Source organism: Brassica napus, chromosome C7 (genome assembly GCF_020379485.1).
Source record: "Brassica napus cultivar Da-Ae chromosome C7, Da-Ae, whole genome shotgun sequence".
Taxonomy (NCBI): domain Eukaryota; kingdom Viridiplantae; phylum Streptophyta; class Magnoliopsida; order Brassicales; family Brassicaceae; genus Brassica; species Brassica napus.
Window position 1 is genome coordinate 14,047,625 of NC_063450.1, and position 12,731 is coordinate 14,060,355.

Genomic DNA, 12,731 nt, shown 5'->3' on the forward strand with positions numbered 1-12,731 from the left:
TACCAGTGATCGCCTTCTAAGGCTGAGCCCCTTCCACATCCTTGGACAGCTCGTACACACGCGGTGCTGAGGTCTGGCCCCGGCTCTGGACCTGCTTGCTTGCCTCTGCACGCCCCTTACTCTAACCACCTTGCATCTTAGGGCAGTCCCTACGGTAATGTCCCTTCTGGCCGCAGTAGTGACAACTCCTGGAATCACTTGCCGGACTAGGACAGTCCTTAGCAGAATGATCCATCTTACCACAACGAGTACAGGATCCCATGGCGTTCCAGCACTCACCACCATGGTATCGGCCACACTTAGGGCACTCAGACCTACCACTTGAGGTTTTACCCTCCTCGGCCGAGTCCCTCTTTCTCTTCTAGTCACTACTCTGAGCCGTGGACATAACCACACTCTTCACTTTCTGCTTAACCTCCTCTGCGAGGTTGGTCTCCAGCATAGCCATCCTCTCAACCAACTCAGATACAGTCTGGAAGGTGCGGACTGAACAGTAGGTCTGGAGCTCGGCCCTAAGGCCTATGATGAACCGACGAACCTGTACTGCCCCGTCCTCTAGCTCCTTACCCACATAACACCTGACCCGGTTAAACTCTTCCTCATACTCACGGACCGACCTGCGTCTCTGGACCAAGTCCAAGAACTTAGACTCTAGGCGATCCCATGCCTCAGCTGGAAAGTACTTGTGGTTGAACTCAAACTCAAAATCAGCAAAGCGTTCAATGGTGCATTGGTACGCTTATCAAGAGCCAACCACCAGTTGTGTGCATCACCCTCCAAGAAGTGCACTGCAATATCCTTCTGATAATCCTCAGGGCAACGAGTTGAGCAGAAGTTGCGAACCAACCGACTCCTCCACTCATCTGCCTCCATAGGATCAACACTTCCAGCAAAGTGTTTAGTCCCCAACTTGGAGATGTGCTCCAAAACCTTCAGGTAATCCATACGCTGGACAGGCCTAGCTGGTGGGTCGATCTCCACCACCTCAGCTACCTGTCTCGGACGAACACCTGCCACTTGAGCAGCCGCACAAACCGGAGGAGTAACCTGTCCCACAGGTGGATTCAGCAATGGGGTGAACGCCTGAGTCAAGGTCACCAGTTGAGCTCCCATGAGTTTCATAGCTTCCAGTATGTCTCTCATAGACGGATCAGCTACATCCCCCACACCATCAACCCCAACATTGTCTGCACCAATGCCCAGGTTATATTCATTCTCTGCATTGGATGATTCAGCATCATCCTCTCGGACTTGCTCTTGGTGACCATCCGCAGCATCCACACGAGTCTCAGTAGGAAGGATCAGATCCACTGGAAGTCCGGTCTCATTGTTACCCAGTCCCTCCTGAGTCGGTAACACTGTGGTCGGAATGGTTCCAGCTGGTAACACTATGGTTTGAACATAACCATCCTGTCCCACGGTTCCGGATGCTCCAGCCGCATCCTTTCCTCTCCGAGATTTAGTCTTCTTAGTAACCTTAGGGTTAAACACACACAAGGGTTAGTTCATAACAGAACACACAAACCTCAAATCAATCCTAAGATTAAACAATTCAAACAATCATATCAAGTAAACAAGCAACCTACCGTGAGTCTCATCAGCCAACGTGTGGTGAACCAATAACCCAAACAAATCCTAGAATCAAGCACACTCTGATACCAACTTGTAAGACCCGATCCTGGATTCCTCAATACAACCAGACTGGGGTCTCAGCAAACAATCCTAACCAGTTTGATTCCATGAATCCCGATTCAAGTGCAATATTTTCTAAGTATTTATCAGTGTTTTGAGGTTCATTGTTACGCACTTACACAATCAGAATCAATAAGGCAAATAGATACTTCATAGATAGATAACATAATCAAACATCCCTCATTCGTTCAGCATAAACAAGTTGCACATTAGGCTAGCATAAGTTTACAAGAAGCACAATAGGTTACCAGTATTTCACATTTATCAACAATGACCCAATCACCACAGATCTTCCCACGGCTGGAGTCCTCACAGTCTCTTTCCTTTACCACGGTCTATGTCTGTACCTGAGACCCACACATCACAAACACAACACATGATCAGATTAATACACAAGAATCTATCACACTGCATGGCTGGATCATATCAAAACATCAAATTACTCATCAGGCCAAAATATGACATATTTCAAAAGTGCTTCAAAAATTAATTAAAATTCATGAAAACTCATGATAAATCCCAACTAAGATATTCCCATGATCAGAATCCAATGAATTGACCCAGACCATATGGATCCTGATCATGGTCAGTCCAACCAGTCACAAATTGACATCATCAAATCAATTCCTAAAAATTGATTAAAATTCATGTAAACTCATGATAAATCTCAACTAAGAGATTCACATAATCAGAATCCAATGAATCGACCCAGACCATATGGATCCTGATCATGGTCAGTCCGGCCAAAGCCATGAACTGTCATCAGTTCTTTGATCCGGCCAAGGCCTAGGATCAGTGACTCCATATCTGAAACAACAACATCCAATACCACAAAAAGAAATAGATGAAGAACATATTATAAGATCAGAGATGGGTGTAACCAAACGAACCAGACCGAACCATACGCACAGACGGTTCATCCGCCGGCTATGTCCGGTGGTTCTCGGCCACACCTCTCACCTTAGGGTTACGATCTCCAGGGGCTGTCTCCTTCTCCATCTCAATATCCTTCTCCTTGTCTTTCTGCCTAGTATCCATCCTCTTGATCTCACAGACAAACTCCACCGGAAACAACCATGAACCACCACGGATCAGATCGCCTAACCGTCGGTTTGTCTCTCTTTTCTCTTTGGAAGTTTGTCTGTGTTTTCTGTCTTCTCTCCAATGATATTTTCGACAGAGACAAGGAAAAAATAAAGAAGAAATCGACCATAACCACCGCATAACTTCCTGGACGAGCAGTTACCAAAAAGATAACCAAAAGGGGCAGTTTTCCCCATAACCGTCACCCCGTAACTGCCCTTGGCGGTTTCTCACTTTTCTTCCTTTTCTCCAAATCGATTCATGAGGCCTTGCTCAACTCCTGGTCCGACCTATGATGCACTTGAAGTAACCGTCACACTCGGACCACCGGCTCGGTCCATAACCGCTCGGACCCGACCACACTGGTTCGGTCCGGAACACTCCTCCCAGCTGAGGTGAGCTCACCACCAACTGTTCCCATCTGAGTGAGCTAGTCTTTCAGCTCCTATGAGCTGATTAAATCAAGGTGAACTGATTTCCAGCTGCACCTATCTGACTGAGCTTGATCCGGACCTCGTCCAGCTCCCGGTTCACTCGTCCAGCTCCTTATTACTTGTTTCCCTCATATTCTGGTTAAGTCTCAGCTTCCTGATGCCCTTAACCTTCCTTTTTGACCATGATACGCTTGTCTCAAGTTTCTATGATCTGACTGGTGTGTCTCCTCGCACCATGGTCCGTCCGGACGATCCTATCTAGGATCGGGGACATGACAGTCTCATCTGTTATTTTCTAAATAGAGGTTTTTTCTGCTGTAAGACGGAACACCGTAAATGTGATGAGGTTATAAAAGCAGTAGAGGTGTGTGGGAAATCACCAGGTCAATGTATTAACTTTGAGAAGTCGTCACATCTTTTTGGCAAAAGGGTTCTGGGAATATAAAGCAAGAAATCAAATCTAGTTTAGGTATTAACAATGAAGGTGGAATGAAAACTTATTTTGGGATTCCAGATGATATCAGTGAATCAAAGTGTTGGGGAAAAATATCCTGGTATCCTTTCCTCCAGCCTCCAGGCAGGACCTAGACCCTCGGTTCCCCGACAAGGGAACGCTCCGGGTCCCTGCTAGAAGGAACCCCGAGTTTGGTCCCTGGAACCGAGCTCACTTCCAAGAAATGGAAAACTTCCGACAAGAAGAACCTTCCATATTTCCGAATATGGAAGAGTTTAACCTAATGAAACTGACTCCTAGACGACTATAAAAGAGCTACTAAAACCCTAAATCAAGGGATCGACTTCTCCGAGGCTTAGAGACTAGGATTAGACAGCTATAACTAGGGTTTATCAAAAGATTATTGTAACCTCTCTTGTTCTTGTTTGTCTGATCAATAATACGTCTCTTCAAGCCCATATTTTTATTATTCTCTCAAATCCTTACGAAACACACACAAACACATACGGTTTACCAGCTTGTCCATCGTTCTGTAGTACTCACAAAGACCCTACACAAAAATCCCCTAACAGTTTGGCTCTAGAAGGAGGTGAGTAATCTAACTACGTGACGATGGCGGTGGATGAGCACGACGGCGAACTACCTGAAGCTAATCAAACAACAGCTGAGCTTCAAAAGCGAGTAGACAGCCTGCAAGGCTAAATCCCCGACATGCACCAAACTCAAGGAACAACTGGAGAAAATTCCAACCTCTCTTCAGAAGTCCAGAGCCTGAAGGAAAAACTTGACGAACACTCCAAACAGTTGGAGCTAAGCGCCAAGAAGCTCAGCCAGCTACAGTCGGAGAACTCTGCCCTCCGAGATCAGAATCAAACCTCCAACGTGGCAGGTAACAAGAAGTGTCGCTTCAACACCCGGGTTTGACCTATGGGAAATCTGAACACACCCAGCACCGGAGAAGGTACCACCGACGCACCTCCTGCATCTGGGGCAGCTGGGGTAACATGGGAAGGGACCGAGAACCCTCAAATCCATGATCTGGAAGAGAGTGATTCCGAGCCAGAACCAGAGAAGGCAGCAACCGAATCCTCCATAACCACCTACCTAGAGCAGATGTTCTCTAAGAGATTCGATTCCATGCAATCCATGGTAGAACGCCTACCAGGAGTAGCTCCCCCAATCCGAAGGAGCAACCCTGATTCCTACGCGGATACCCCTTTTGCGGAAGAGATCGCCTCGGTTGAGATGCCTAGAAAGTTCTCCTTCCCCAGCATCAGGATGTATGACAGTACCGGCGACCCCGACGATCACATCGTGCAGTACAAGCAAAGGATGTTGGCGGTTGCACTCCCTAAGGAGTCCCGCGAAGCCACGATGTGCAAAGGGTTTGGTTCCACTCTGATCGAACCTGCCTTGCAATGGTATATCAATCTCCCCACCAGGTCCATATCTTCCTTCGCAGGCCTGAGCGATAAATTCGTGGAGCAATTCACAAGCAGTAGAAGCCTGGAGAAGACTTCAGATGGTCTCTACGAGATCCTCCAGCATCGAGTGGAACCCCTGCGAGACTACATAGCCCGCTTCACTAGGAGAAAGTGGCGGTCCCCGAATGCAGCATCCTACCGCGGTCTCTGCCTTCAAGAGAGGACTACTTCCAGATGGAGGGCTATACAAAGAGCTGACCATGTATCTTTGCAAGACCATGGAAGATGTGTTGTCCCGAGCCTGGGCGCAGGTGAAGTGGGAGGAAGATGTTGCTAGCCATGCCAAGGCTCAGCCTAAGCAGGAGCAAAGGTCAGCCCGATCAGATCGAGAAGACCGAGATGAAAGATCCTCCCAAAGGGGCTCCAAGGACTTTGGTAGTAGAAACAGGGGCAGGTTCCAGTACCGACCGCAAGAGAAAGAAGAAGGGATGTCGGTATCTACCTGGCCCGATATCTCCCATCTCTCAATATCAACGCCATAGCTAGTCAACGCACTGAGACAGATGGGCCAACAGGTTAAGTGGCCTCCAAAGATGAAAGCACCTGACTCGTTCCGGAACCCGAAACTTTGGTGCGACTTCCACCGCGATCATGGCCACAAAACCGAAGACTGTATCGCCCTGAGGATCGAGGTCAACGAACTACTCCAAAAGGGGCATCTCCGAGAATTCCTCTCAGAGAAAGCCAAGGCCCATCTCAGCAAAGAGACAGAGGGGAAATCCAAAGGAGCCACACCAGCCTCACCACCTCGCCAAGATCGGGTGATCCATGTCATATCCGGAGGCTCAGAAGTAAGTAGAGTGAGCCACGCAGCCGCAAAGAAAAGCACCCGCAACGCTAAGCATGGACTGGAAACGACCCAACCGAAGCGCCTACTTCTAGGCACCGACGAGATAAGCTTTGCAGCTAAGGAGCAAGAGAAGATTCTAGCTCCCCACCATGATGCTCTAGTTATCTCTCTCACCGTAGCAAACTTCCTGGTGAAAAGAATACTAGTAGACAACGGCAGCTCCAGCAATATTATCTTCCAGACGGCGAACCAAGATCTCGGGCTGGAGGAGAGCACCCTGACGCGCAAGGTAATCCCACTCATTGGGTTCAGCGGCGAGGTCAAGCAAACCACCGGAGAAGTTATCCTCCCAGTATACGCTGAAGGGGCCAACATGTCTACCAAATTTCTAGTCGTAGATTGGCAATCGGCATACAACAAGATCTTGGGACGACCCTGGATTCACAACATGGGAGCGGTCCCTTCAACCCTTCATCAGATGGTGAAGTTCCCTACACCCTGAGGCATCAGAATAATTAAGGGAGACCAGGAGAACTCTCGATCCTGCTACCAGACCACCTTAAAGGGGAAAACCAAGGTCTTATAGCAATTACAGAGAAGACCTCGGACCCCGCGAACCCAGGGATCAGAGGTCAATGATACAGGTAATTGGGGGTCGCTCCGGAGAAGGTGGACCCTGAATCATTCCAAGAACCCAAGGGATCCCCAGAGAACCTATGTAAACCGCTACGCATGGTCTCCCCCGAAGCCCTTCAAGGTTGCATCTGCTCGCAGGACCCTCGTCCCCCGCCTCACATAGATAAGATCACCGAGAACTTTGTCAGATATCAGCCAATGGTCTAGGAAATAAGCAAATGGGGCACGAGTACTTCAAAGAGACCTCCTCAGAGGATACATCGGGCGGATCTGGAGCAAAGGGCGCCTCACAGACACAGGATGGAGACGCTTAGCCAGGCAGAAAACCTCCGAACCTGGTCGCTACAATGGATAAATGTGACTACACGTCTCATGGAAGTTCTGAAAACCTTCATCAGCAGGAGACAGTGGTCCCCGAACAATAAGGGCTGGGGCATGAAACAAGTCAAACCCCGCGGATCACCTAGCAACAAGAGGTAAAACATGGCCTAACCACCGGGGTACCTCGCAAGCTGATATCTTGTACGGTCTCCGGACGATGATTTCTATTAATTATTTTATCTATTATTTAAGCATTATGTTTTTCTACTCCTATGTACGCTAAAACGTATCCGGACAAAGCTTATATAATAAAATAGTTCTGACTATGAAAGAGTAGTAGGAATGCCATAATACTTAAAGAGGCAAACGAGCTGGATCAGGTCCAAGAGACCTTCGATCCTGGCCAACCCTTAATGACAAGTGGTACGACCACGCAAAAGCAAAACGGGTATGAGACATAAGGTAGGAATGGGTCTGCGCAAGCCTGAGTATGTCGTCAATACTACCTAAAACCCCTGTATAGCCTCAGGCATATCGGGGTCCCAAACAAAAATACCAAAAATGTGAAAGTACCTGTATTAAAAACGCTACGTGCTAGAATAATACAGGGGACACAGGGTATAATTGCCCTTGAGCAAGTGCAAAAGTCCGGAAGCACCCTATAATACCCTGCTTCTCCAGACGTGGAAAGTAGCAAAGCCTGGCACTTGGGTTTTCACCCACACCAGCACCCTCTAAGACTGATAGTGGCTTTCTGCAGAAAGCAGCATGCAGCACGGGAACTCGATAGTGACCAGCTTCCGAGCGGTAGAATGCGATACCCCAACAGGTACCGAGAGTGGCCTCACCTAGGATGGCAGAATGCGGTCCCTTCAAAACCTTAATTCCGGGTTCTGAGAAAGAACTCTGGGCTCAGACAGGCCTCAGGGCCAAGAAACTATTGGTTCCCTAAAAAGACTTCAGGGTCCAAAGACCATGTGTCCAACTCAAGACCTCAGTGTCCGGAACCCACGGGTTCCCTAAGAAATGACCTCCGGGTCCCAAGATTATCAAAATTCTCCAACCGACCCCAGGGTCCCTAAAGGAGATCCACTCATACGAGACCCACGAGGTCTGATCATCGCAAAGCACAAAGGTTCCAAGGAACCTTGACACCCGGGATCCACGAGTCCTTCAACGATTATCTAAAGCCCAGACGGCCTAAGTCTTGTAAGAGACTACCAAGCAATCGACACCTACGATTCATGACCCAAGTCTCAAGACCCCGAGGCCATCTTGCAACCAGCATTCTTTCGAAAGAAGAGACCATCGCAGAAGCAATACGAATATCATCTACGAGAGCTAAAAGAAGAAAAGATACAAAATCCAAAAGCATTTCGAAAAAGCCACAACATGGCCATTGTTTAAACACAACAAAAACAGAAAGGCACAGAGGCCCGATCCAAAGTCTTAAACCCTCATCAAGGGCAACTACAAAATAAAAAGAAATCCCTAAACGGGGTTGAAAGTACAAATAACGGAGATCGGGATCAGTCGACAGGAGGGTCATCAGCATCGGGCTCCGACGCCTTCTTCACTTCTTCGCCACCAGGGACCTGAGGTTCATACTCAAAGGAAGGAGGTGGGAGTCCCAAAAGCTCGGCTTCGGTGGTCTTCACCATCTTGTACTGCTCTAAGGTATTCACAGGATCCCAGCTGTCAGTCTGGCCACTGAGCCACTCCCGCATCAGCTCCCACCGAGCCACAACCTTGGCACCGCTCACAGCCATGACCTTCTCAGCATCGAAGGTCTCTGTGGCATCCTTCAGATCGTTCAGCTCCTCCTCCCTTTTCTTCAGCTGGCCCCTCAGAGAGACGTTCTCTGTGGCAGCCAACTCCCCTGCTTCCTCTTGGTTTCTCACCTTGAGCCTCAACTCCTTGATCTCCTTGTCCTTGGCTAGGGCAGCGTCCTTTTCCTGGCGTAGCTGGCAGGTCCAGTTATCCATCTCAACCTTCGTGGAAACCGCAGATTCCATCCTCTCCCCAAGATGGTGCAATTGAGATGCCACCTACAAACAAGATCTAATCAACAGCCAGAACCGAAAAGGTTAAAAAAAGAACTATATGAAGCATTACCGCAAGTAAGTCACCCTGGAGCGATCAGATGGTTGCGGAAGAGTCCTCTTCTGACGCCAAAAGCACCGGAGTCGAAAGAAATACCTTCGTGTTGAGATTATTCAGCAAAGTGGCCCAATCATAAGGAGCCGAGGGAGAATCTTTAGGAGAAGAGTCTGACGCTTTAGATCTCCACTTGGAAGAGGAAGGAGCCGCAGCAGCACCCGCATGACGTTTGCCGCTCCTAATGAACTTCACCTCGTCGTCTTCGGTGGAAGCAGCTCGCTTAGGGGCAGCTTTCCTTGCGGACATCACCTCAAGAGCCTTCTTATACTCTGCCAAAGCCTCGTCACCCTTGGATCCTGACATCTCACCTAGCACACGAAAGCAAATCAAATCAGCAGCTATGAGAAAAGGTATGGAAGAAAGTGAAAAGCTTACCCCAGATGCTACAATGCTTCAATGCTGCTTTGCTTACAAGAAAAGGAATCTGACGTTGCACGAGAGGAAGCTTCAACACCTGCTCGATGGTATCCTTCTCCGAAGAGTAGTCAACACGAGGCAAATCTGCATCAAGAAGACAAAAGATCATTAGCATCCTAATATCTAGATAAACTTCTTGACTCCTACGACTAGCCTACCCTCCAATTGCCAAGTAGACGAAAAGCCCGGGAGGTGCATAAAGGCGAACTTCTCCGTCCAGTTTCCCTCAAAGGCTGGAAGCCGTTTTCTCTCCTTCTTGGGGACTTCCCTAAATGGGGGCTCCTTGCCTCGAGGATGAAGGTAATACCTCCATTATGCGCAACTTAGAGGAAAAACAGAGTAAGAACACAGGACATCAGCCACTCCGATCGCAAGCCCGTAAAGATCACCCAAATTCTGCAGAGCTATTAATGTCCTCCAAGCCGGGGGTTTAGCTGGCCTGGGGAAATCCCTAGGGTTTCGGATATCTGAGCTACCAGAGAAGGAATTTGATCCCTGAAGCCAGATGCGAAGTAACCCTCGTAGACAGGAACCTCATCCACACCAGAATCCGAAACCATGTCTTCTGGATCAGGTACTCAAACAACGTCATCAGGAAGCTCGTACTTCTTCCTCCAAATCGCGACCTCCTCAGCCCCTATCTCCGAAGGAGGGCCAATCGGAGGATATTGGCTTCCTCCTACCGGTGAATTTCTCTTAGCAACGATAGCTTTGGGATTTTTTACTGTGGCAGTCAAATCCAGAGAAGAATCGGAAGAATCCATGGATTCCGTTGGAGCAACCCTCAATCTACTAGATCTAACTCTACTACCTATAGAAGAAGAATCTGAAGAGAGACCCGACTCAGTCCTCATCTCAGGAGTAAAAGGAAGAAAGGATCTAAAAGCAAGCGAAAAAGAAGGAGAAGTTACCTGCAAAACGAGGACCCAAGTCGAGATATGGAGATCGCGAGAAATCTTCGAGAGGGAGAGAAAAGGAAACTAAAGGAATCAGGTGGAGGAAACAGAAAAGTACAAATCAAAAACCCTCGAAACACTCTACACGCGTCGGGAAGAAAGACCTCGCGTGAATACGAATATCGAGACAAGCATCGATGAGCTCCCCTTTTTTCCCGCCAAAATTTTGGACCAAAATACGGGGACCGTAAGGATCCCCCTTACTAACCCCCAGCTCCAGGAACCTCAGGCTTGAGAAGCCCCGGTCCTATCCAATAGTAATTCTCTCATCCACAGAGTCGAAGCGTCAACTCCACAGCACTCCCGCCTCTCCTCAAAGCAAAGGATCCTAGCTTCAAGGATCCCTGTATCCTCCTAGCAAGAACTTTCTCCTGCCCGTGTATGGTTCAAATTTCAGAGCTCCGACCTCGTCATCTCCAGAAGATAAAGAAAACTACTACTAGCCTCTGGTAAAACACGAAGGAACCAATCCTCACCTGGGTTCAGAATGAGTTCCGGCTAAAGTGGAACCCAGGATAGTAAGACCAATGGAATGGGTCCCTGCCTAAGGGGAGCCAGCTGAGAATGAGCAACCCCGGTTGACTTGAGTGCATAGGTTATTCCCCGACTTCGATGACAAAATCGAAAAATAAGGGGAAAACTGTTGGGAAAAATATCCCAGTATCCTTTCCTCCAGCCTCCAGGCAGGACCTAGACCCTCGGGTCCCCGACAAGGGAACGCTCCGGGTCCCCGCTAGAAGGAACCCCGAGTTCGGTCCCTGGAACCGAGCTCGCTTCCAAGAAATGGAAAACTTCCAACAAGAAGAACCTTCCATATTTCCAAATACGAAAGAGTTTAACCTAATGAAACCGACTCTTAGTCGACTATATAAGAGCTACTAAAACCCTAAAGCAAGGGATCGACTTCTCCAAGGCTTAGAGACTAGGATTAGACCGCTAGAACTAGGGTTTATCCAAAGATCATTGTAACCTCTCTTGTTCTTGTTTGTCTGATCAATAATACGTCTCTTCAAGCCCATATTTTCATTATTCTCTCAAATCCTTACGAAACACACACAAACACATACGGTTTACCAGCTTGTCCATCGTTCCGTAATACTCACAAAGACCCTACACAAAAATCCCCTAACACAAAGTGCAGATTATTTTCTTTCCTAAACGACAGACTTGATCATAGAATGAATAGATGGTTAACAAAAGGTGGGAATGAGATCCTTATAAAGGCTATAGCTTTAACACTACAAACATATGTCATGTCTATCTTTCTACTCCCATTGGATATTTCTGAAAAATTAGCAAGTGACATTGCACATTTCTGGTGGAGCTCGAATCCGCCTAAACGAGGAATGCACTGGGCAAAATGGGAGAAACAGTGTTGTCCTAAAGAAGAAGGTGGTATCAGATTCAGATTAATTCATGAATTTGATCTGATTTTACTAGCAAAACAAATGTGGAGATTGATTCAGACTCACTTCTTACAAGAGTTATGCGCGAAAGGTATAATCAACTATGTTCGGATTAACATTCTAGTGGAAGGTTTTTGTGACCAATGATGACTTTTACAAAGGAATCTTCTGTCAAACAAAATTCGGAAAGTTTTCGTGGAAAAACATCATAGTAGAATCTATGAGGTAATCTTTCATAAAATAGTTTTAGGAAAAACATATAACGGAAAAGCTCTCGTAAAACAAACAAAATGGTTCCAAAAGTACACGAAGAAATAAACAACGGGAACGACGCCCACGCCTCGTCCCTCCCTGACCTAGGACCGGCATACACCCTCGTCTCCTCTCCCCCCTGCCCTAGGGCTGGCACAAACCCTCGTCTCCTCTCCTCCCCGCCCTAGGGCGGGCACGAGCCCTCGTCTCATATCCTCCCCCCCTAGGACTGGCACGAGCACTCGTCTCCTCGTCCTCCCCGCCTCAGGGCGGCCACACCTCCACCTGATAGCCCTTAGATCTTCCATTTTATTCTCCTTCGGGTGTTGATCAAAATGTCTTTCATTTTTTCCCAATCGGAGTTTCCATTAAGATTTTACGAAGAAAACAAGCAACACATGTTTTCTCGTAGAAGTTCAAGTCAAATCATCAAGATGATATAGGTTAACTTAAACACCATCATATCCTCGACTTAATGAATTGATTTTGTTCAGTTCGTAAGACCAACAACATAGGAAATGGACATCGGACAAATCGACGATTTCTCCGAGAATAATCGTAAAACGCATAAGTACGTCATAGAATTGCCTGAAACAGCCTAAAACGTGACGAAATCCCACTTATGGTTCACAGAGAAATAAAAGGA

The 12,731-nt window shown here is 47.6% G+C and overlaps 1 protein-coding gene across 1 annotated transcript; it reads left to right on the plus strand.

Annotated features, from left to right (window-relative positions):
* The first annotated feature begins 4,590 nt into the window (after positions 1–4,590).
* On the plus strand, positions 4,591–6,439 carry LOC106407800. The gene is made up of 3 exons (XM_013848661.3): positions 4,591–5,349; positions 5,399–5,581; positions 5,630–6,439. Exons 1-3 carry the CDS (start codon positions 4,591–4,593, stop codon positions 6,437–6,439), a joined length of 1,752 nt encoding a protein of 583 aa, XP_013704115.3.
* Positions 6,440–12,731: the final 6,292 nt, after the last annotated feature.

Coding starts and splice junctions, on each gene's coding strand:
- LOC106407800 (XM_013848661.3), top strand. CDS start 4,591: ATGGGAAATCTGAACACACCCAGCACCGGAGAAGGTACCACCGACGCA. Junction 5,350..5,398: donor CTATACAAAGAGCTGACCAT/GTATCTTTGCAA, acceptor GCCTGGGCGCAG/GTGAAGTGGGAGGAAGATGT. Junction 5,582..5,629: donor AGAAAGAAGAAGGGATGTCG/GTATCTACCTGG, acceptor TCAACGCCATAG/CTAGTCAACGCACTGAGACA.